Below are 25,865 nucleotides of genomic sequence, written 5' to 3' on the forward strand. Positions count from 1 at the left end.
GGGGTCCAGATACTCAAAAAAGACATGAGATTCATTTTGAAGAGCTATTATATGGGGCAATTGGATATAGAGCCACCCCAGTGTGTGAATACATCAGAGTGAGATGGTCAGATACAGTTAATCAGGAAGTTGCTTAGAGGAGTAATTGAATTTAATATCTCAGCCATAGACTCCAAGACGCTTATCCTGGGGAACAGATCTCAGTGCTGGTCCCCTTATTTTACAGATGGTCATATCCCAGAGGGAATAATTTGCTCAAAGTCACTTAGCAAGTTGGTGATCAAATTAAAGATAGAAATTAAGTAAGTTCCTATACTTCCAGCAAAGAACATTTACATGGAAGAGGAGAGGGTGAGCAGAGGAAACACTGATTCTTTTGCAGAGGGAGAGATGAAGTAGAAGGCCAGAGAAGAGGCTTTTGACTGTGGTCTGCATTCTTTGGGAAAGAAGATGGAGAATAGAATTTGGGTTTTCTGATACCCAGTGAGTGATACCATTGTCTCCATGACCCTGGAATGTCTAATTTACTCAGTGGATGGTTTCTGTATTCCCGCTACTATTGAAGACAAAGCTGTTTTTCTTTTCCTCCTGTCACTTTGATTTTAATCTCCAGAAATTCTTTTTTTTTTAATATATGATTTGTATTGGAGGTGGCTCAGTGGTAAAGAAGCCGCTTGCCCTTGCAGGAGATGCAGGTTTGATCCCTGGGTCACGAAGATCCCATGGAGAAGGAAAAGGCAACCTGCTTCAGTATGCTTGCCTGGGGAATTCCACGGACAGAGGAGCCTGGCAGGCTGCAGTCCATGGGGTTAAAGAGTCGGACACAATTTAGTGACTAAATAACAATAAGGATAGCTGTGTAATTGATTTACAATGTTGTGTTAGTTCAGATGTGCAGCAAAGTGAACCAGTTATATATATACATATACCCACACTTTTAGATTCTTTCCCCATTTGGTCATAACAGCATTGAGTAGCATTCTCTGTGCTGTACAGTAGGTCCTTACTAGTTACCTATTATATACATAGTAGTGTTTATATGTCAGTCCCAATCTCCCAGTCTGTCCCTTCTCTTCTCCCTGTACCCCCCAGGTAACCATAAAAATCATAAAAAGATATCCAGAATAGAAATGTAAAAAGTGAAACCTCAAAGATTGCCAGGAGGGAGAAGTTTTCAGCAAATGCAGAAATATCTATACTGTCTGGTTGGAGGAATATTTGAATTTCTCTATTTTGTGTAGCTCGACAACTCAGGAGAACCTACTGTGTTGCTCAGAGCTCTTTACTCAGTGCTCTGTGATGACCTAAATGGGAAGGAAATCCTACCAAGAGGGGATGTATGTATATGTATAACTGATTCGCTTTGCTATGCAACAAAATGTAACATAGCATTGTAAAGCAACTACAATAAAAATTAATTTTGAAAAGTTCCTTGAACTGAAACTAGAGTGTCATTTTAAATCCGAGCTGTCAGTTTGCTTTTCGTTCACTCCTGTGTTCAGACTTGTGCTGACTTTTGCAGGGAGGATCAAAGACATTATTAAATACATTCCTTGCACTCCTGAATTATGTGACAATGTGTGTGTGCACACTCAGTCACTCAGTTGTGTCTGACTCTTTGTGACCCCATGGACTGTATGAAGCCCCCCAGGCTCCTCTTTCCATGGAATTCTCCAGGCAAGAATACTGGAGTGGGTTGCCATTGCCTTCTCCAGAGGATCTTCCTGATCCAGGGATTGAACCCATGTCTGCCGTGTCTCTTGCATTGCAGGTGGATTCTTAGTCCCCTGAGCCACCAGGGAATGCCTGCTAGTACAAAGACTGAAATTAGTAGGGCTAGAGATAGTAGGAGAGACACATGAACGGGGGGTGAAGATGGAGGCCTGAGTCCTTGACTCCTGGTTTTATAGGCAGAGCTTGATTTTCCCCTCTCCTGTCCTCACTTTTTTCCCAGGAATCCATAAAGTGTCAGGAACCAGCTCCTGCACAGAACATCCTCTTAGAACAATTTTAGGAATGTGGTAATAAAATCCATTTTCTTACAGTCGGAGACTGCATCCTTTGATGTGTTCCAGCTTGTCTATTCAGAACTAACTTGGCACAGTGATCGCAAGAAGAATGGCCGTCTTCATACTTCTTGGGGGAACTCTTGGCAAACCAGGCTGATATGGACAGGCAATAATTAAATTGCCTTGGATAGTGTCTAATATAATTGAGACCAAGAACTTGTGAAAAAGTACCCCACACAAAGAGCTGTCTCTCATAGGTAGTCCCCGGAGACTTGGAGCTCTTTCTTTACTGTATTATAAGACCTAATATCTTAATTAAAATGAGAAAATATTGGGGGGAAAAACTAAGAGCAGACAAATAATTTGCAAGAAATAAAAGATCCTTTTCTGCCTAGAGGCTTTGAAAGGCAAAATTTTATGGGCTTGATTTCTCAGTTTGAAAGACAAGGACATGGAAATATTTTATATGGAAATGAATGAATAAAAAAGCAGGGTTAGTTTACCTCTTCTTTTCAAAAATGAGATTTTAAAAAAAGTTTCATTTATGTTTTTCTAAAGACTGATGAGGAAGAGACAATTCAGAAAATGCTAAAAGCCTAAAATGCAGGTGGTTTCATGATTTTAATCAGCTTTTGTGTTTTGTGCTTTCAGATCATTGGCATTAGCAGTAGTTGTTCAGATGCTAAGTCATGTCTGACTCTTTTGCGGCCCCGTGGACTGCAGCCCACCAGGCTCCTCTGACCACGGGATTCCTCATGCAAGAATACTGGAGTGGATGCCATTTCCTTCTCCAGGGGATTATCAGAGAGTATTGCAATCACAGATAAATGTGTTCATCTCTTTCCTCTCTGTTTGCCTAGAACCTTGAACTTCTTGAAGGGCTCTTACCTCTAATCCCATTGCTGTCCTCACTGTCCGCTCTTAGGTTAAAGACCCTTTACTCCACATGTACTCTTTTTTTTTTTTTTTTTTTTACTTTTTGGCCACACCCTGTGGGATGCAGGATTCGGAATCTTCGTTCCCCTACGAGAGATTGAGCCCACACCCTGTGCATTGGAAGGCAGAGTCTTATCCATTGAACTTCCAGGGAAGCCCCTACATTTCCTCTTTGTTCAGGAGTATCTTGGATATTTTCAGCCTTGATTGTTGTTGATACCTGGCCCAGGCATCTTCCCTGGGATGGATATAGAAGAGCATCACTAAAGAACGTGCCTGACAGCCATCAGCCACTTCTTTGTGCGGCTTTTTTTTTTTTGGCATTGTTTTTACGGGAGATCGTAATATTCCTGATAATTCTGGAAGTATATGTTATCCAATTGTATCATGACTTTCCACCTATGAATAAAAAAAAAAAAGTGGTCTCACAGTATACAGAGGGTGGTGGCATATATTGGTGTATCAAAAAGGATGCACAAAACAGTTTTTCCTGATTATTCTATGGAGGCCTCCTTCCACCAGGCATGCCCTATCATATTGCTCTACCTCCTTTTTCCTTTTTTTCTTAATATTTATTTTTATTTATTTATTTGGCTGCGCTGGGTCTTGTTGCGGCTTGTGAACTCTTTAGTTGTAGCATGTAGGATCTATTTCTCTGACCAGGGATGGGACCCAGGCCCTCTGCATAGCAAGTCCAGGGTTTTAGCCACTGGACTACCAGAGGAGTCTCCTTGTACTTTTTATCATTACTGAAATTATCTATTGTGTGGTTACATATGTAATATATATTATATGCATGTAATTAATGTACATATTACATATGATATTGATGTATATTATTTAAATGCTCATATTTAAATATTTTTATATATTTACATATATCTAAAATTTATTGCTGCCTTCTCCTTTAGAATGTACAGGAACTTTATTTCTAGCACGTGGTAAATGCTCATTGACTGTTTTTTTTTTTTTCTTTTTTAAATATAATGAATGCATCCTTTGGATAGAACCAAGGTATAATGGTATGAATATCAAGCACTAGACTCTTAAAATGATTGAGGCACAAATAATTAGTTGGTTGTTAAGTTCATTTTAGTTTAGTTAAGGAAGTTCTTACTGAAGCCCAGAATAATGGTTTCATTTATTCCAGGTCTAATGTTTTTTGGGATGGTATAACAATTTTCTGGGGACTTTATAATAACTGGTCACAGTCTCTTTTCAGTGATCCCATATCTCTGAAATTACAGTTCTTTTCCCATCCAGAATTCATTGGTGAGGTATATTTTATTGAATGGCTACTCCGTACCAGCTCCTAGAGATGCAAAACTAACCTTGTCCTGTAGGTTCTTACCATCGAAGGGGAGAGGAACGCTAGCCAATGTGGTACAGGTAGAGTGCTGAGAGAGGAGCAAATTCCAGCATTTGTGGAAGAGACAACCAAGCCAGAGTTATGGTTTTGAGGAAGAAACTTCTAAGATCCTGTAGGTGTCAGAATTAGCAGTTAGAGAAGGGTGTGTTGTGAGAGTGAGACGTGGAGGGTTGCGGGGGGGAGGAGGAGAAAAGTGGTTCCAGGTAGAGGAGTCATGTTACTGTGAGGATCTGGAGCACATGGGAGAATACACGTGGCTTTATGTGGAAGGAGCATAGATTTTTGAGGTAGTGATCAGTGTATGGTGTGGCTGGGAATGTGGGTAGGAGCCAAGATGGGAAGAGACTTACAAAGTGATCTAGTGTGTCTGGAGGACGGTGGAAATCGCTGGCTGTTTTTATTGTTCTTTCTATTTTGGGCTGTGCTGGATCTTTGCTGCAGTACCTGGGCTTAGTTGCCCCTCTCTCAGTGTGTGGGATCTTAGTTCCCCAACCAGGGATCAAATCCATGTCCTCTGCATTGAAAGGCAGATTCTTAACACCACCAGGGAAGTCCCAAGTGGCTGGTTTCAACCACAGGAGGAACATGGGCAGAAGTTTAAGGCACTTGGATGATTGGTACACTTATGAGTTAGGACCAACCCTCCATCCTGTCCATCCTACAAGTGGTTATCTGTTTCTGAAGTTGCAGCAGAGGAGAAAGTGGGAATGGGTCAGGGCAAAGCCATCCCTAGTGATGTAAAGAGGTCGCCTCCAAGTGCACAGCTTGCTCTGTGTATGCATGTTCAGTTGCTCAGTCATGCCTAATTCTTTGTGACTTCATGGACTGTAGCCCACCAGGCTCCTCTGTCCATGAAATTTTGTAGGCAAGAATACTGGATTATGGTCGCCATTCCCTTCTCCAAGGGATCTTCCTGACCCAGGGATCGAACCCACATCTCCTGCATTGGCAGGTGATTTGTTTACCACTGAGCCAAAAGAGGTCCCCTCAAAGTGCACAGTTCATTATATGGCAGAATAATTGGTTAAATAACACTTTATAAAGGATCAAGGCAAAAGATGTTCTCATCTCCCATCACACCATTTATTTTTTGGTCCTTTCCTCTGCCTCATTTTCCCACCTTAGAACAACAAGGTCACGCTCTTCCGCCAGCTGCAGCAGATGACATACAGCCTGATAGAGTGGCGGTCCCAGATCCTGTCTGGCACCCTCCCCAAAGATGAACTGGCAGAGCTCAAGAAGAAGGTCACAGCCAAGATTGATCATGGGAACAGGTAAATCAGGGATGACATATATCTCACTGAGAACTTGGAAAAACCCAGTCACATTCAGGCAGAGGACATATCTCCCCAAGGGCTTGTGATCTTGGAGTCACAAAAGAATAGTGTGTACTGCTTTCTTTCAGCCTTGGGAGCCATTTAATTGTGTAGAAGAAACTGCCAGTGCCCTTCATGGGCCAGCACAGGCCCCGTGCTGGATCTCGGGTCTCAAGGAGATGACAGATGAGCAGGGCACCTGGGGCTTGAATGGAAGGAACTCCACTGCCAGACAAACGCAGAAGGTCTGAGCATCAGAAACAGACAGTTTCTGGGACCTGAGATAATCTTTATTCTTTTTTAGATTTTTTTTTTACGCTGGAGTATAGTTGATTTACAATATTGTGTTTCAGGTGTACAGCAGAGTGATTTAGTTATACTTATACCTGTATCTATTCTTTTTCAGATTCTTTTCCCATACAGATTATTACAGAATATTTAGTGGAGTTCTCTGGGCTATACAGTAGACCCTTGTTGATGATCTATTTTATATATAGGAGTTATATATGTTAATACCAGACTTATCCCTCCTTCCTTCTCTGTTTGTTCTAACAGTGGATTTTTTTTTTAATTTTTTATTGGCGTATATTTGCTTTACACTGTTGTGTTAATGTCTGCTGTACAATGAAGTGAATCGGCTATATGTATACATATGTCCTCTCCCTCTTGTACTCCCCTTACTCCCATCCACCCCTCTAGGCCATCACAGAACTCTGAAAGTAGATTTAAAATCAGCAGCTTCATTCTCTCTCTTTCTCTATGTCTTCCCCTAAGTGGGACTATTGTTTATACTGTGTGCAAACCAGATTTGCCAGAATAGTAAAGCATGCTTTTAGCTTCTGTTATGTCCTCAATAACCTCTATAACCCCAGTAACCTCTTAATTAAGCTTCTCATTGGCCCCAGCATATATGTAGGTTCCTGATATTACTGCCCTTTGGAAAATGAAAGATTGAATTAATTCATCAAAATTGATTGTGACCTGGGATTCAGCCCTCCTGCCCAGCTCTTTCTAAAACACTGGACTAGTTTCTCAGTTTTTGTTGATGATTCCTTTGACATTCAGTTTCAGTTTCTGTTGTTGTTGTTCAGTTGCTAAGTCATGTCTGACTGCAACCCCATGGACTGCAGCACACCAGGCTTCCCTGTCCTTCACTGTCTCCTGGAGTTTGCTAAAATTCATATCCACTGAGTCGATGATGCCATCAAATCATCTCATTCTCTCCCACCCCCTTCTCCTCCTGCCCTCGGTCTTCCCCAGCATCAGGGTCTCTTCCAGTGAGTCAGTTCTTTGTATCAGGTGGCCAAAGTATTGGAGCTTCAGTTTCAGCATCAGTTGTTCTAATATATATCAGTCCTTCCAATATTCAGGGTTGATTTCCTTTCAGATTGACTAGTTTGATCTCCTTGCAGTCCAAAGGACTCTCAAGAGTCTTCTCCAACACCACAATTTGAAAGCAGTGCTGGGAGATTTCTTAAACAGCTAAGAGGGGATAAGCGGCTCCCTCTGGCACATATGTTGCCAGTGTATTTTGAGTCTTGGCACAGAGTGGCATCAGCCTGCGGGCCCCTGGTCTCTGCTACAAGATGGTAACATCCCACAAACAGCAGGACATGCCTGCCTTCTATTTCAGCCCTTTGAAGCAGCTCGAGAAATTAAGCTGCTCCATCGGTGCGTCCATGATTCAGTCTCTGAGAGGCCAACATGGGCCATCGCTCATGATCCTGGGTGGCCTGTGGGTCTGGCTCCCATGACAAGGGACCTGCCAGACTGAATCAGTTGATGGAGAAGCCATAAAACAGGGCAAAGGGAAATTAGGCATTTTTGCTTTCTTCTCAAAGACTTAGCACATGTCTTGGCACTATTATGCCTGAGTTTTCTTGGCATTTGGACATCCCCACTCCTGGATTGCTAGTGCCAGGAATGCTTTCTGGGAATTCAGATTGCAGTATCGTGTTTCAACCACAATCCCCAACTTCTTAGAACTAAGAACAGTTTTTTCTGCTTTGGTGTTGGGCATAAAAGCCTTGGTGGGATGGTGCCAGGCAGGGAGCCTATGGCCCTTACTATTGGCATGCAGCACCCAGAGCTACGTTTACTTAACACAGCCAGAGGTTTCCTGTGCTAGTTGCTGCAGTCAAAACTAACATTCATTGAAAGCATGATACATGCTAGATACTAGGTGCTTTATGTGCATTGTCTCATTAAATTCCCCTGTAATCCTGACAGAGTGTATTTACAGATGAGGAACCCAGGGCTTTGCAAAATTAAGTAGGTTACTCGGGGACTTCCCTGGTGGTGCAGTGGTAAAGAATCCGCCTTCCAGTGCAGGGGACTTGGTTTCAATCCCTGGTTGGGGAACTAAGCTCACGAGCCACAAATAAAGAGAAAGCTGCACACTGCAACAAAAGATCCTGTGTTCTGCAACTAAGACCTGACACAGCCAAATAAACAGTTTTTGTTGTTGTTGTTTTTTAAATGTAGATTACCCTAAATCACCTTGCTAGCAAGTGTTAAAATCAGGATGTAAATTTTGGTTCAGCTGACACCAAAGTCCGGGTTCTGAGATAGATTTTGTGATACCAATGCCAGGACTTACTTCCTTGGTCTCCTTTAAGATAATCTTGAATGAAGTACTATCCCCCATGCCTGTGCTTTTAAGGAAATCAGGACAAGTCCCCCAGTATTTGAGCATTTGTCTTTCATAGAAGTTCCCATAGCAAAGTACAGATGATTAGGGGGAAAGAAGCATTGGTTAGAGTGAGTGCCAATTGGGACCAGATTACTTTGCATATTATTTACAAGTTTGGGTAACATTATCCTAAATTTTTTAGGTTTTGTTTGGAAAGAAGGCTGAAATTGAAGCGAGAAAATTCAGTGAGTTCTCGTCTTAACTTGTCCAGCACCCAGCCTTTCATCCGAATCCTCTGGGTTTTTCCATGAAAACTCTTTATTTTCTATTTATGACTGTGCTGGGTCTTTGTAGCTGCACACAGGCTTTCTCTAGTTGTGGCGAGTAGGGGCAGCCCTCTAGTTGCAGTATTCGGGCTTCTCATTGGAGTGTCATCTCTTGTTGCAGAGCAGCGACTTTAGGCCTGTGAGCCCAGCACTTGCAGCTCCAGAGGTGGGGTTCAGTAGTTGTGGCACATGGGCCTGGTTGCCCCAGGGTTTTTGTGGAATCTTCCCAGACCAGAGATCAAACCCGTGACCCCTGCATTGGGAGGCAGATTCTTAACCACTGGACCACCAGGGTTGTCCCTCCATGAAGAGTCTTCAGAAAAGAGTCTGCTCCTGGTGAGGAGAACCAGCTGACTACTCCTTTGTTTCCAGAATGCTGGGGTTGGATCTGGTTGTGCGGGATGACAATGGGAACATTTTGGACCCAGATGAAACCAGCACCGTTGCCCTCTTCAAGGCCCATGAAGTGGCCTCAAAGAGGATTGAGGAAAAGATCCAAGAGGAGAAGGTGAGCTTCCTGAAATGTGCAGACCTTGGCCATGGAGGTTCCGTTTTTGCTTTTGCTTTTTTTGTTTGTTATTTTGCTCTTTTGTTTGTTTGTTTTGTTTTTAACGAAGGAAAGGGAGTCAGTGACAGCAGAGGTGGCAATGTTGTTGAGAAGAAATATCCATTTTCTCATTTTAGAAGCAAAATATAACAAAAAGAACGAGTCAGCAGTGTATGTTCTGACCTGGAAAGATTGCAAAGATATATAGTACGTGGAAAAGAGCAAGATGCAAGAACCACGTGTATAAAATACTGTTATATGTATTTCAAAAAAGAATATACATCTGTGCTTACTTATGTGCAGACTAACTCTGTAGTGATAGACAAGAAATTGACCAATAATGGATGCCTCTGAATAGAACTGGGTGGGAGAGAACCCTTTGACTGTTTAAACTTTTGAATTTAGTCCCTAGATTATGATTTCTAAAGGAAATAACAATAATATTTACAAATGAAGTTTTTGAGAGATTTTAAAAATTGTAACTGGACAATAAATAAAAATTTGAAAGGTACAGAAAAAGAAAAAAGTCACCTACATTATGAAGCCCAACCATACTGATGTTTTGGTGTATGTTCTTCCAGTCTTTCTGTTCTAATGAGTGAAGAGTACTATTTATTTTCTTTAATTTGTAGGTTTTATTTTTTTTTTTAGTACAGTTGTAATGACATTTCATTGCATTTCTGGATCTAATGGCTAACTGTGGCTGAGGACAGACCTGTCCAGTGGAGTCTTATTTACGATGAGAGTCATTCTCCCAAAGAATGATAATGAATCATGAATTTTATGCTTTTGAGGTTTCCCCAGAAGCCATTGTGAGAGAGATGAGAACGTCTCAAAGCCATTAAAACCATGAGTTATTATAACCTTTAGATATATGCTCTTTAGACAGCATTTATTGAACTATTTGGGTTTAAGGCCTTTCACAAGACCTTCATTAAAATAATAATTCTATTTTGCTCACTCGATTACTTGTCTCTTTACATTTACTTTCTCAGTAAGTGCTTGTTTTGGGTGGTACTGGGTTGGCCAAAAAGTTCGTTTGTGTTTTTCTGTGTCTTCCTTACGGAAAAACCTGAACGAATGTTTTGGCCAACCCAATAATTACATCTGGCCCCGGTTTGGAGGCCAGTGTCTTTGCCAGTGTTTCCCATTTGCTGAAACCACGATGACTTTCTCTCCTGTCCTCTGTGTTCAGTCCATTCTGCAGAACCTGGATCTGCGGGGCCAGTCGATCTTCAGTACCGTCCACACCTACGGCCTCTTCGTGAACTTCAAGAACTTTGTCTGCAACATCGGGGAAGATGCAGAGTTGTTCATGGCCCTCTATGACCCGGACCAGTCCAAGTTCATCAGGTAGTGGAGACCCAGGTCGTCTGCCATCAATCTTGTGAAAATACCCAACCTTCACCTCCCCACCTCCCTGAGGATGTCTTTGCTGCGTTTGAGAAGGGAAGATGGAGACGAAGGGGAGGATTTCAAGGCAGTGGAAAATTAACCCTGTTGGGCTGCTGTGCTTTTCTGAGTGACTACTGAAACAGTGCAGTAATAGTTCATGTTTTCACTGAGTCTTAGAAATCACACAAAACTCATCAGAATAAAGAAGTTGTGGTACATATATACAGTGGAATGTTACTCAGCCATAAAAAGAAATGCATTTGAGTCAGTTCTAGTGAGGTGGGTGAACCTACAGCCTATTACACAAAGTGAAGTAAATGAGAGAGAGATAAACAAATATCATATGTTAACGCATAGATATGGAATCTAGAAAGATGGTGCAGATGCACCTATTGGCAGAGCAGCAGTGGAGACGCAGACGCAGAGAACAGACGTGTGGACACAGCGGGGGCAGGAGCGGGTGGGGTGAATGAAGAGAGTAGCATGGAAACATGTATATTACCATGTGTAAAATAAACAGCCAGTGGGTGTTTGCTGTATGAGGCAGGGAGCTCAAACCTAGTGCTCTGTGACCACCTGGATGGGGTGGGAGGTGGGAGGGAGGTTCAAGAAGGAGGGGACATACGTATAGCTATGGCTGATTCATGTCAATACACGGTAGAAACCAACACAATATTATAAAGCACTTATCCTCCAATTAAAAATAATTAAATAAAACTCATCAGACCATGGCGACAGGGATGAAGGGATTCAAAAAACTGTAGGAGAGGGGCGAGGGAGGGATGACCCAGCAGAGCACTGAGGGCTTTCGGTCAGTGAAACCGTCCCGTACGGTACTGTCATAGAGGGTGTGCGTCCTTTCACATTTTTTCCATACCCATGGAGTATCCAGCACCAAGAGTGACCCCTAATGTAAACCACAGACTGAGTAATAATGACGTCTCAGGGTAGGTTCAGCGATTACAACAATGAATCTACCACTCTGCTGGGGGTTGTTGATAAAGAGGGCGGCTGGGCATGAGTGCTGTTGTTGTGTTGTTAATCGCTCAGTCGTGTTTGACTCTGCAACCCCATGGACTGTAGCCTGCCAGACTCTTCTGTCCATAGAATTCTCCAAGTAAGAATAGTGGAGTGGGTAGCCATTTCTTTCTCCAGGGGATCTTCCCATTTCAGGGATCAAAGCTGGGTCTCCTGCATTATAGGCAGATTCTTTACCGCCTAAGCCACCAGGAAGCCCGGGAATGAAGTGGGGCATAGGAAAGTCTGTACCTTCCTCTCAACTGGCTATGAATCTAAACTGCTCTAAAAAAGTAATGGTTATAAAATTTCAAAGACTTTAAGGAATAATAGACTTTGTTCAACCTACAGTCATCTGCTGAGCAGCTAAGAAAGCATATTTGTTATTGAGAAGATGGTTAAAATTGTTTGTTTCTAAAATAGAAATCTTATGGGAGTGTGTTGATGTGGATTCCAGGGAATGGACTTGGAACAATTCTTATAAAATTATATTCCTGATTCAGCAAAGCTGAAATTTATACAGAGGATTTGAGATGAAAGAAAGACTCCAGATAGAATCTGGTGGAATGTACTGGGCACAGGCCCATCTTGAGTAGTGCTTGTCATGGGGCTGTACTCGGTATGCCTCTAGGAACTGGGCTGCAGCCAGAACACCAGAGAATGGTCATTGGTGTGGTCTCAGTCCTGCCTGAATTTCACTGAGCTCTTCTGGACCCCCTTTGGACCCTATTAAGCCTGTACTGAGAGCAGCTTCCTCCCCACTCAGGTGCTCACCAAGAATATTTTTCTTTCCCTTCACCAGTGAAAACTACCTAATTCGTTGGGGCAGTAATGGAATGCCCAAGGAAATCGAGAAGCTCAATAACCTTCAAGCGGTCTTTACTGTAAGTCCTACCTATGTTTAACCCTTTCCTTAGTTTATGATGTTTGTGAGTACATGTGGTAAGTATATAGAAAACTTAAAAACTGAAAACATGAAAATTGCAATTCTCATAATCCCTCTACTAGGAATAATCCGCTCATTTATTCACCAAATATTTATTGAGCACCTCTTAGAGACCAGGCACTGATCTAGGCACTTGACATATATCAGTGAACATATCAGATAAGAATGTCCTGATTCTTGAGAGTTTTTTTTGTCCCAAAGGAGCAGACAATAATAAGCAGTAATCAGGTAGATGAGTACTTTGTACAGAATGTTAGAGTTTTGAGCGCTTTGGGAGAATTGGGAGTTTCTGGGCTGGGGGAGGCATGCTGTCTTAAATAGGTAAGTCAGGGCTGCTCTCATTGAGAAGGAGCTTTGGAGTAAGAACTTCCAGTTGAAGAGGATGTAAGCTGTGCAGATAGAGAGAGGAGTCTTCCAGGCCAAAGTTATTGCCTGGGCAAAGACCGGGCTAGACTTTTCTGTTGGCTTGTATTTTAATGGACTTTTCCCTCTGCTCTTCCATTTCCCCAAGGCAGGAGGTATGCTGCTGTATATGGACTGAGAGCCAGGAAATGTATTGAGCTATAGCTTGGAGTCTGCTGACTCTTTCTCATAGGCTAGGAACTCTGTTGGGGTTCCTGCACTTTTTTTGACATCAGTGCTTGAAAAGCCCTGGAGCCGCTGCCAACTGCTCTGAGCAGTGGGTGGGTTTCCCAGCTCCCGTTAAGCCTAAAAGAGATACTGATGCCTCTTTCTTCCTTTTTCCCTTAAGCCACCCCCATATTTTGTCTGCTTATTCTTCTTAGTCCCTCTTACAGCAAAGAAAACAAGAGTCTAAGATTAAAGTACCAAAAGGACTGATAGGAGCAGTGGTCTGCATGTTACCAGATTCAAGCTTGCTCTGCTTGCCCCTGGACAGGCCAGTAAGTCAGGAGACAAGGTGTTGAGGCAGTGAGTAACAACTTTATTCAGAAAGCCAGCTGACCAAGAAGGTGGCAGACTCAGTTCAGTCGCTCAGTCGTGTCCAACTCTTTGCAACCCCATAAATTGCAGTATGCCAGGCCTCCCTGTCCATCACCAATTCCTGGAGTTCACTCAAACTCACATCCATCCAGTCGGTGATGCCATCCAGCCATCTCGTCCTCTGTCGTCCCCCTTCTCCTCCTGCCCCCAATCCCTCCCAGCATCAGAGTCTTTTCCAATGAGTCGACTCTTCACATGACAGAGTTGTCATGGCAGACTAGTGTCTCAAAATAACCATCTTATCAGGGTCTGGATGCCAGGTTTTTTTTTATACAACAGGGAAGGGGAGGAAGTCCATAAGTCTTTCAAATATCTCCTGGAATGGCCAGCCTCTGGGAGGGGATGTGTTCATTTCTTCTGTCTTGAAGCCACTCACAGGTGGACAGGATCTGGATGTTTCCCTGAGCAAAGGGACTATGGTTTACCCTTCAGGCAGAGGGGCAGGTATCCCTGAGGCAGGCCATTATGTGTAGACAGTATCCTTTTAGTGAACAAAAGCTATGGGAAGCAAAGGTTAAAGTAAACTGATGCAACGTGCAATCAGGTTCTGTTCTTCCCTGTAACACCAGTACAGGCTTATTCTTCCTCCTCCCTTTCCTTCCAACTTTCTGTTGTTCATTCCATCCATTAAAACTCTACCCCTGGGACGAGAGTGGTCTGTTTCTATCCCTGCACTGACCCATCCATACCTTTACCACCTAGTAAGTGTGGACAAGAGAGAGTCTAGAGCTCTTCCCCAAAACAGTATTTCCTCAATTCTGAGATACATGTTTTTTTCCCATGAAATAAAAAGACATTTATCAGTCAGTATGTACATTATTAAAAAATTTTTAATATTATTAAATTCTTGGTCCATCTTTTAATTAACAGTGTTTTAGAATAGCTGCTGTTCACTCACCCTCCCTCCTCCCCCTATCAATTAGGCTCTTCCTATATGCAAATTCACATCCAACTTTTTCTATTCGATGAAACGTGACTGATTCCTTGGTCCTTAAACATTCTACAGAAAGTTCATTTGTAAATGACTGCATGTTATTAAATGATACCGGTGTGCCCCAGTAAATGTAACCAGGCACTTGTGTTGTGTGTGAGTCTCTCACTTCAGTTCAGTCGCTCAGTCGTGTCCAACTCTTTTCGACTCCATGGACTGCAGCCCACCAGGCTCCTCTGTACATAGAATTCTCCAGGCAAGAAATACTAGAGTGGATAGCCATTCCTTTCTCCAGGGCATCTTCCCGACCCAGGGATCGAACCCAGGTCTCCTGCGCTGCAGGCAGATTCTTACTGTCTGAGGCACTTGAAGTCTTTCTGTTAACAGAAGCCTCAAGGTTGATAGTGTCATTGGTATATATTCCTAGCTTGGAGCCCTGAGTTAACTTGATTATAGAGGATAGATGTGAACTGATTGTTTAAAAAGTTCTTTCTTGATTCAGTAAAGAGGCCTTGGGAAGCTGTTTCATGAAAAGAATTTGAGATGCAGTTAAATCATTTCTGATGTTAAGGTGAATGAGTTATGTGAGCTTTGTGGGTTTACTCAACCATCCTAGGAGTACAAAAAAGCTTAGAGCATGAGCCACAAAAAGACAGAGACATTTCATCCACACATTTCTCATTAATCAACACACTCTGAGAAGCCCTCAGTGGATACCTCTCAGAAAACAGAGGAATAATTACAAAAAGCAGAGCATGTAAATTTCTGGGTTATAGTTGCCTCACAGGATTATTTGGAAGGTAAGATGAAATATCACCAGCCTGTGTGGATACAAAATAAACGTCAGTGTCTCATAAGTTTTAATTTCATTTGGCACTGGAAGGCACCTGGTGCTCAGATATGCCCTGGCAGGATATAAAGTCGATGTGACAAAGGACTCTGAATAAGCTGGAGACTTGAGGATGAATATGATCTGATTTATAAATTTGAAGCAGGAGCTGGGGGATTTTTTTTTTTTATTCTTTTTTTTAATACAGTCATTTTCCTATGACGCAGTGAGAGTTCTTGGCTGGATGCAGATAGGGGAGGAGAGGAGTCATTCTGATATTTGAGCATTAAGGAGTATGCTCTGGGGACTTCCCTGGTGGTCCAGTGGCTAAGACTCAGGGCTTCTAATGCAAGGAACCCGGGTTCGATCCTTGGTCAGGGAACTAGATCCTACATGCCCCAACTAAGAACAGTTACAGCCAATAAATAAATAAATAAAATTTAAAAAGTATGCTCTGAACAGTATTCTATTGTAGAGTCAACAGAAAGAAAGCGGAGGTGAGAGGGTGATGGAACGTGACCTCCTTTTTCTGTGCTCTCTGCCCCGTAGGACCTCAGCAGCACAGACCTCATCCGGCCCCGTATCAGCCTCGTGTGCCAGATTGTCCGAGTTGGCCACATGGAGCTGAAGGAGGGCAAGAAGCACACCTGTGGACTCCGGAGACCCTTTGGAGTAGCAGGTACAGAAAGAGCCCGAGATGGATGTAAAATGGTGTGGCTACTGGGCAGACAGTATGATGGGGGCCTAAGAAAAATTAAACGTAGAACTTAGGATCCAGCAATCCTACTTCCCTACGCTCAAACCAAGTAAAATGAGGGACTATATTTCTTTTAACTTTAAAAAAAATCTTTGATTGGAGTACAGTTGATTTGCATGTTGTGTTCGTTTCAGGTGTATGGCAAAGTGTTCAGTTATCCATATACAGAGTGTTCAGTTATACATATACATATATTCATTCTTTTTCAGATTCATTTCTCATATAGGTTATCAGAATATTGAGTAGAATTCCCTGGGCTATACAATAAATCATTCTTGGCTCTCTTTTTCTTTTGCATTTTTTATTTTGTCTTGGAGTCTAGCTGATTGACAGTGTTGGGATAGTTTCAGGTGAACAGCGTGGGGGCACTCATCCATACCTATACATGTATCCATTCTCCCCCAGACCTCCCTTGCGTCCAGGCTGTCACGTGACCTTGCAGAGTTCCGTGCACTGTATACAGTAGTTCCTTGTTGGTTATCCATTTTAAAGATAGCAGTGTGTACATGCCCGTCCTTATACTCTTGTTTACAGCAGCGCATTGGTCACAGCAGCCAAATGGTAGGAGTAACCCCGGTATCTGTTGATGAATGAATGGATAAACAAAAGGGTCTATCCCTACAGTGGAACAGCCTGAAGCAGTTGGAAAATTCCGTCACATGTTTCAGCCTGAAGAAACTTTGAGGATGCTGTGTTAAGTGAATTAAGCCAGTCACAAAAAGATGAATACTATATGATAACTCACTTTTATGAGGAATCTAGAATGATCACATTTATAGAGACAGAAAGTGGAATGGTAGTTCCTAGAGACACAGGTGGCAGGGTGAGGGGACAGAGGAGGTATTTTTTAAAGGCTTAGAGTTTCCGTTTGGGAAGAGGAAAACATCTGGAGGTGGATAATGGTGATGGCTGCATGACAGTGTGAATGTTTTAATTTTAAAGACTTTTTTTGATGTGGACCTTTTTTAAAATCTTTATTGATTTTGTTACAATATTGCTTCTGCTGCTCATGTTCTGGTTCTTTCGCCACAAGACATGTGGCATCATAGCTCCCTGTCTAGAAATCGAGCCCCCACCCCCTGCATTAGAAGATGAAGTCTTTTTTTCTTCTTTATTAAAAATTTGTATTGGACCATAGTTGATTTACAGTGTTGTATTGGTTTCAGGTGTATAGCAGAGTGAAGCAGTTATGCATATACATATATCCACTCTTTTTTAGATTCTTTTCCCATATAGGTCAAAGTATTGAGTAGGGTTGCCTGTGCTGTACAGTAGAAGACAAAGTCTTAAGCACTGGCCTGTCAGAGAAGTCCCAGTGTGAAAGTTTTCAGTGCTACTGAGCTGTACATTTTTAAATGGTCGAAATGGTAAATTTCATGGTATGTATGTGTGCGTGCATGCTAAGTTGCTTTAGTCGTGTTTGACTCTTTGCAACTCCATGGACTATAACCTGCCAGGTCACCCTGTCCGTGGGATACTCCAGGCAAGAATACTGGAGTGGGTTGCTATTTCTTCCTCCAGCAGATCTTCCCCACCAAGGGATTGAATCCGAGTCTCTTAGGTCTCCTGCATTTGCAGGTGGGTTCTTTACTGCTAGTGCCACCCGGGAGGCCCCATGTAATGTATTTATTTTTCCACAATAAAAATAATTTAAAAGAAAGAAAAGAGGGAGGAAGGAAAGAGAAGACCCAGAGACAGTGCAAGATGAACTTGGTTGTAAGTGTTAGCCTCAGACATACCGCATTCACTACTTGGACCTGGCAGGCGCTTGCTTTTGGTGGTGCTCATGTAGATACCCCATGTTTGTTTCTCCCCCCCGCCCAGTTATGTATCTTGTACACAGCAAGCCTCTGGGTAAAGCCTCTGTTTGTCTATTGGAATCTTCCTTGCCTGCAGCCACGTATTGATCTTATCTGAATAAAATTCTCCTTGGAAAGCTGTTTGCCTGTCTAGGAAATTTACTCATCAAAGGCAGCATTGCTTTCAAAGAGGGTCGTTGGCTTCAATCAGACTCCATAACCTTCCAGGAGGCCCTGCATTTTCCTCTGTAGTTTGTTAAATGGAGGATATATATTTTTGGTCTTACTCTGACATTTTAGTTACTAAGTAGTCCTGAAAGCCATCAATCCTGCTCCTGGAACGAGGACCCAGAAACTCCACATTGTCAAGATCGACCTGTGGGTCACATGGCTGGTGATGCAGCCCCAGGAGGCTGTGTGCGTCGTGGGTCCCTTGAACCGCCCCGCACCCCTTTCCTCTCAAGGTTGGCCGGGTTGTGTCTAGAGGAGACAACACTATTCGTGATAGTGAATTAAAATGAAATCCCAGAAAAGGCAAGCAGCCTTGGCCCAGGACTGTTTAGCCACCTACACACCAATCTATTCCTTCATAGAAGTTGAAGGTGTTTTCAGGGTCGTTGTCCTTCAAACTGGGCTAAAGAGATTGGAACATCAAGCTTGAGGCTTTTATTTGCTCCTGTGTTTCTGTGTGTGTGCGTGTGTATGTATGTTCAGGGCATGGAGATTAGTTTTAGCCTTGATGCCAAACGTCAGCAGAGGTTAGCAGTAACTAGATGATGTCCACAAATGCACTGCCTACTTGGGAGTTTAAATTCAAATTTTGCAATATTTGTGTGCGTGTATGCACTCACACACAATGTTTGCGGGGGTCTTTTAAGAGCTGACAGCAAGTTGATGTCATGCCTGCTTTTTACAGCTTCCTTACACTAACATTAATTCCCAAGCCTAATACATTACGTGTTTAGGTTACTTTGAGCAAGCATTTCCTCCTGGTTCCTTAGTTTTTCTTATGATTATTGCGTCATAGCTTGGAATTTCTTTTAATCTCCAAACAGGTTAGCTAGGGCGTGGATTATTAGTGCATGTTTTATGACTAGCTTGTAATTTATTAACCAAGGCTTGATGGCCTCTTGCCTTGGGGCCTTGTCTACCCTCAGCTGCTTGTGGAGTCAATGCCCCACTTCTTAGTTTTCTAGGGAGCAGGCAGAGTTTGGTTACATGGTTTGCCCTGTGATCACTGTTGGGTTCATACCCTGATTTTAACCATTAACACTTCTGACCTAGGGAAGATTACCTACATTTCCCTGTGGGTCAGTTTCCTCATCTCTCTTTTTTAAAATTTGTTATTTATTTATTTGGCCGCATTGGGTCTTAGTTGTGGCACACGGTATCTTCGTTGCATCATGCAGGACCTTTCATTGTGGCATGCAGGCTTAGTTCCTCTGCAACATGTGGAATCTTTGTTCCCCAACCAGGGATCGAGCCCACATCCCCAGCGTTGCAAGGTGGATTCTTAACCACTGGACCACCAGAGAAACCCCCTCTTTTTAAATTTATTTTTTAATTGGAGAATAAGTGCTTTACAATGTTATGTTGGTTTCTACTGTACAACAGTGCCAGTCAGCTATAAGTATACATATATCCCCTCCCTCTTGAGCCTCCCTTCTCATCTCTTAAAGTAGGGCTGATACTAATATTTGTATAAAAAAGATAATATACGCAGTGGGGTTAGTACAGTGCTTCCTTAATAGCTCTTCTCATATGTGAAAGAGCAAATCAATACATGGTCTTCTAATCTATGCTGCTAATGACCTGCTGCCCTTGGTTTATGTGGAAACCGGGTGAGAAAATGTCACATCAGAGGGACAGTGGGCCACTTAAGTCATGAGTTCCTCTCCCAGGTCTTTTATTCTGTAACACTCCTGCCCCCCCCCAAAAAAAAAAAAGTATTCTCTTGTGCCTTAGAATGCGGGCTTAGTAAAAATTGTCAGTGTAAGAATTAAGCAACTTGGTCTAGTAGAATTTTTTTCATATTTATTATTTTTATTTATTTTTTTAAAATTGGAAGATAATTGCTGTACAATGTTGTGCCAGATTCTGCTGTACAACAACATGAATTAGCTATGTGTAAACATATATCGCCTCCCTCCCACTGCCCATGCCGCCCCTCTAGGTCATCAGAGAGCAGCAAGCTGAGCTCCCTGTGCTGCACAGCAGGTCTCCACTAGCTGTCTGTTTCATACATGGCAGTGTAGATATGTCAGTGCCACTCTCGCCATTCATCCCCCTCTCTCCTTCCTTCTGCTGTGCCCTCAGGCCTCTTCTCTGTGTCTCTATTCCTGCAAGTAGGTTCAACAGTACCATCTTTCTAGATTCCATATATATGCATTAATGTAAGATACTTGGTTTTCTCTTTATGACTTACTTCACTCTGTATGACAGACTCCAGGTCCATCCACATCACTTACAAATGACCCAATTCCATTTCTTTTTATGGCTGAATAATATTCCATTGTAAATATGTACCACATCTTTATTCATCTGTCACTGGACATTTAGGCTGCGTGCATGTCCTGGATATTAGAGTTTTTAAAGAGGCTAGTCTGCAGGGTTGATCTGAGAACACCCAGACCCCTGCCAAGGACCCTGATGAATTGCTCTTCTGCCAGCCTAGGGACACTGGGAGTCATCGTTGACAAAAAAATAAACATCTCTGCCTGCTCTCTCTTCCTCCAGGATTCTGTGTTTGCTGATACTGTAATTTTCCAGTTCCTCACTGAGGCCTCAAGTAATTAGCTTCTTTTTTTTTTCAATTTTATGTTTGTTTTTTTTTTAAACACCAAAAATATTTTGTATTGGGATATAGCCGATTAACAATTTTGTGGTAGTTTCAGGTGAACAGTGAAGGAGGGACTAAGCAAATACTGGAGTGGGTTGCCATGCCCTCCTCCAGAGGATCTTCCCAACCTGGGGGTCTAACCCACATCTATTAGGTCTCCTATATAGGCAGGCAGGTTCATTACCACTAGCCCCACCTGGGAAGTCCAGCAATTAGTTTCTTTAATTAAGTTTTATCTTTTTCCTAGTGATGGATATTACTGATATTGTTCATGGCAAGGTGGATGATGAAGAAAAGCAGCATTTTATTCCCTTTCAACAGTAAGTACTTTGGCACTTACCCAGGTTAGTTGAGACCTGGGTTAGGCCTTTGGGAGGTGCATTTACACAGAACCAAGTGCTCGGAACCTTTTGCCCGGTTAGACGAGGAAAACTCTTGACAGAAGACTATATTCAAAATCCTTGTATTAGACCGCAATTTAAGAGAGTAACCTAACTTCTTCTGATTCTACAGAAATGACTGAAGCAATATAAGGGACACATCTAGCAGGTTATGGTACCGTATAAATGCCAGAGTCTGCCTGTACTTTGTCATATGGAACGGTTATCGCAGAGGACCAGAAATTAAGTAGGACAGCACAGGGCTTCTCAGGCTGTAACGTGTGCATGAAGCACCTGGGGTCTTGATGGATGCATGCAGAACGCCATCTGGTGGGCCTGGAGTCTCCATCTAATAGGCTTCTGGGTGATGCTGCTGCTGCAGGTCTGGGGAGCACACTTGGTGAGAGTGAAGGGTGGACTAGTCCTTGGGTTCCTGCGAGTGGAGGAAAGCCGGCCCAGGAGTGCCTGGAAGGATGCCCCCTGACCTGCACTCAAGCCCCCTTATTGAGCCTCGGGAACTGGAGCCCTGAGTGGGCCACTGGGGGACGCTGCAGAGCTGTTCTCCATCCATGTAACTGAGTGAGCGTGCCTGTGAACATCACGACTGACCCCAGCAGGCACGTGCCACTTAACCTCGCACAGGCGGCTTTGGGAGCATTGCTGTGTCTGACTCCTAACGAGACAGTCATGTCAGTGAGGAAAGATGATTGTCTCGGCCAGTGTAGAGCCACTACCACAGATCAGTGTGATAAACTGAGAATTCCAGAAACTAGACCCAGGGATATCTGAGTTAATGTGATTTTATTAATAATAAGTAATGGGTTGGCCAAAAAGTTCGTTCAGGATTTTCCATAAAGTGTTATGGAAGAATCCCCTAACAAACTTTTTTGACCAACCCCAATAATATGGTTATGTTATTTTTAAAATTATTTTTAAATGATATTTAAAAATCAGTGGGGAAAGATAAGCCATGCAAAAGCTATTGTTCAAGATTAGCCAGCCATTTCAAAAACTAAGTTAAATCCTCATCTCCCAACTTAAACCATCATAATTTCCAGATGATAACACATAAAAGGGTAAGAGCCAACAGTCTTAAAGTACTATAGGAAAATAAAAGTTTTATACCATGTGATGTGTGGGAAGTCTTTCTGAGTCAAATACCAGAGATTTGACTGAAAAAAAGAAATTGATTTAACTACACAAAAATTTTAAACAACTTATACATAGAAAAAGTTTAATAAAACCTTGGCAGTTTGCTGTGTCTTGTATAATACAATAAATATTAAAATACATAGCATAGACATGAGTATATAAACTATAAAAACATGCTTATGATAAAGATAACTTTCATATCTATGAATGTTGTTTCTCTATATATACATATATTATTAGGCACTGTGCATATATGTACTAGGAACAGCATTCATGAATATGAACTGTTAGTTATTCAGCTGTGTCTGACTCTTTGTGACCCCATGGACTGTAGCGCACCAGACTCCTCTGTCCATGGGATTTCCCATGCAAAAATACTGGAGTGGGTTGCTATTTCCTTTTCCAAGGCATCTTCCCAAACCAGTGATCGAACCCAGGTCTCCTGCATTGTAGGCAGATTCTTGAACATTATATGAAATACTATATGGTAACATGATACAATGGCTTCGCCAGTGGCTTAGCAGTAAAGAATCCACCTGCCAATGCAGGAGACCCAGTTTCAATCCCTGGGTTGGGAAGATACCCTGGAGAAGGAAATGGTAACCCACTCCTGTGTTCTTGTCTGGTAAATCGCATGGACAAAGGAGCCTGGCAGACTACATTCCATGGGGCTGCAAAGAGTCAGACACAACTTAGCAACTAAACAACAAAAAAATATGATACAATATTATGTGTGTATATATAAATAATCAAGGCAGCATTCATGGAATGAAATTTAATCTGCTCCATACAAATAATATAAATAATTGTAGAACAGGAGCAGTATTACGGATATGAATTGTCTCCAATGCATTTCTCTGTATTTGTCTCACTTTATGAAGTGGGTTTCTGGTTTGGTTATGTGCCTCCCGCTTACTTTCAGAACCAAGTCTTTCTAGCAGTTGTTCTGAAACACTGAGTCCTCAGATTGTCTCCACTACAGAATAATACAAGCTTTGTGTCTCCGAGGAGCCCAGCCCTAATTTGATTACTACTCACTTTGCAGCCGGCAACCACTTTAAAGCCTTCACGATGCAAATCATGGCCTCTGGCATTGAACTCCCAAGATTTATGGCAGAGCTTTTGTAACTTAACCTCAGAAGCTTTACAGCGATTGTATTGGGAGAGTTTTATACACATATCCTGCTAGACTGAGAAGGTGTCATTCGAAAACAACTCATTCTGCAGCAATCCCACTTTTTAGGAACATAGTGCAGTGTGGTGGTGGTGGTTTAGTCCCTAAGTCTGTGTTCAGCTCTTGCGACTCCATGGACTGTAGGCTGCCAGACTCTTCCATCCAGCCTGGGATTTCCCAGGCAAGAATACTGGAGTGGGTTGCCATTTCCTTCTCCGGAGGATCTTCCCATCCCAGGGATCAAACCCGGTTCTCCAGCATTGCAGGTGGTTTCTTTACCGACTGAGCCACCGTGCTCCTGTACGGCAGTATGCTTCCTGTGTATTGTCAGGATACAGGTCTGAACCCTGCAGAGCAAGCTGGCCTGTGTGTTGTGGGCAAGAGACCAAAACTACAGCAGAGAAGACTGGCGACCGTTGTTCTATACAGGCTGATAGGGAGTTCCCAATAGTGCTTGTGCTTTCCATAGAATGGGGGCTGTGCTTCCCCCTTTGATCACCCTGTAAGAATCTCAGCCTGATTTGATTGTTAACGTGAGGCTTGTTTGCTGGTGCCTGTGGCGTTGCAACCGTATATATAGTTCATCATCACATGGGATTCTGCAAACACCATCCACAATCCATTGCATACGCAGCACTCTGGTACACTGAGTGTTGGCAGTAGGTGGAAGCTTTCAAGGCATGTGTTTTCAGGTCTGTTTCCTTACAGATGAAGAAACTGAAGCCTGAAGGGGAGACTTTGGCAGAGCTTACTGTCAAGTAGAACCGGAACTGGGGGCTGGGTCTCTTGCCCCTGCTTCCACCCTTCTACAGTTCCATTCCTTCGGCCTCTCCCACCTTGGAAAGCACATCAAGCACTGCCTCTGGTTTCAGTCTAATCATTTGACCATCAGTTTTGTTTGTTCCTGAGTTGCTGTTTTTCCCCTTTTTCCCCCCAAGTCATTTTGAGATGAATTTGCTAAGATAGGCACCCAGTGGGGAAAATAAAGATGGAAAGTATCCTGTAGTTAGGTTGCTTTACTATTTATATTTTCAAATGATAGGCCCATCAGACCCAGCAGTATCTGAGGCTCTGCTGCAGAGACTTCCTCTTTTTGTCTTACCAGTTATTTCTCATTTTCCCAGAATTGCCATGGAAACATATATCCGACAGAGGCAGCTAATCATGTCGCCCCTGATAACATCCCACGTGATCGGGGAGAATGAACCACTCACGTCAGTCTTGAATAAAGTGATAGCAACCAAAGAAGTGAATCACAAAGGACAAGGTACTCGGCCCTGTGTACCAAGCGGGGAGGGGGCTCTGGTGGGGCTCGGGAGTGGTGGCGCTCAGAGCTGAGTCCTTGGACTCTGGCCCTTTCATTATCTTTCTCTGATATAAAACAGACCCTGCTGGGGACTGCCCACCTCAACTTCCGACTGACACTGACGGCAGTTCAGACTTGAGAGCATTGTCTCGCAGCTGTATTTTGTGAATTGTGTAGAATGAATTCTCATCTGATAAGTCTCACTTTTGTCTGCTCTATGATCCCAATGCTCTAAATTAAGGCACAAAGAAAAAGGGTTTGAAGATAATTATGTTCCACTCTCTGTATAGGTTTATCCCATTACATTTCCAAAAACTGCGAAGAGAGAGACCAAAGTCATGTAAATGAATATGATTTCATATAAAATAATGGGCTTTCCAGCCAATCATTTTTTCATACCTCCATATGTCATTTTGTTGACTTAGTTTTGCTGATTGAAACTAAATTTTAATTCGGGTAACAAGGGAAAATAGTTAAAATCTAGATACCAAGGTAGTGATGATTGGGGGTCAGTTTTAGAGTTACTTTTCTTTTTAAACCACCTTGTAATTGTCTTCTGAAGTGGAAGCAATTAGGAAACGTTATTTTTGGCATATTTAGTTTGCCATCTATTGACAACTATTGCCATCTATTGTTACCCTGAGTGAGAAATAGATGTGAGGAAACACATATTCTAAAAATGAATAACCAAATATATTTCTGTTGTTTTAGAACTCCTAACCTAAGGATGTAGTTTATTAGAGTGAAAAATTCTTAAACTAATTAAATTGCTGCGTCTGTATAATTTTTTTTTATCAAAACTGTAAGAAAATATTCCTTCTCTTCCTTCCTAACAAAATACTTTTCAAATGTTTTCATGCTCTTCATAAATATTTTTGTGGCTGTGTAATATTCCATTGCTTGGATTATTTTTTTTTCTTCCCAAGCATGGAATCCCCTAGGTAAATACTTAAGTACTTTCTAGTTTGTCACCATTATAAATTTAAATAACTCTGGTGTGGCTATCATTATATATGAAGATATATAAGATATACTATAAAAGATACATATTGCTGCTGCCAAGTCGCTTCAGTCGTGTCCGACTCTGTGCGACCCCATAGACGGCAGCCCACCAGGCTCCCCCGTCCCTGGGATTCTCCAGGCAAGAACACTGGAGTGGGTTGCCATTTCCTTCTCCAATGCATGAAAGTGGAAAGTGAAAGT

At 42.5% G+C, this 25,865-nt stretch overlaps 1 protein-coding gene across 2 annotated transcripts in view; it reads left to right on the forward strand.

Moving 5' to 3' along the window:
* Window positions 1–25,865, forward strand: part of DOCK5 (dedicator of cytokinesis 5) — a 280,813-nt gene that overhangs the window by 135,483 nt on the left and 119,465 nt on the right. For both annotated transcript variants that reach the window (XM_019966376.2, XM_070794944.1), the window contains exons 6-12: window positions 5,440–5,588; window positions 8,961–9,096; window positions 10,331–10,488; window positions 12,350–12,431; window positions 15,805–15,934; window positions 20,898–20,970; window positions 24,481–24,623. In XM_019966376.2, coding sequence (XP_019821935.2) covers window positions 5,440–5,588; window positions 8,961–9,096; window positions 10,331–10,488; window positions 12,350–12,431; window positions 15,805–15,934; window positions 20,898–20,970; window positions 24,481–24,623 — 871 coding nt within the window. The remainder of the gene's footprint in view (window positions 1–5,439; window positions 5,589–8,960; window positions 9,097–10,330; window positions 10,489–12,349; window positions 12,432–15,804; window positions 15,935–20,897; window positions 20,971–24,480; window positions 24,624–25,865) is intronic.

The sequence above is a fragment of the Bos indicus genome, chromosome 8 (genome assembly GCF_029378745.1).
Source record: "Bos indicus isolate NIAB-ARS_2022 breed Sahiwal x Tharparkar chromosome 8, NIAB-ARS_B.indTharparkar_mat_pri_1.0, whole genome shotgun sequence".
Lineage (NCBI taxonomy): Eukaryota > Metazoa > Chordata > Mammalia > Artiodactyla > Bovidae > Bos > Bos indicus.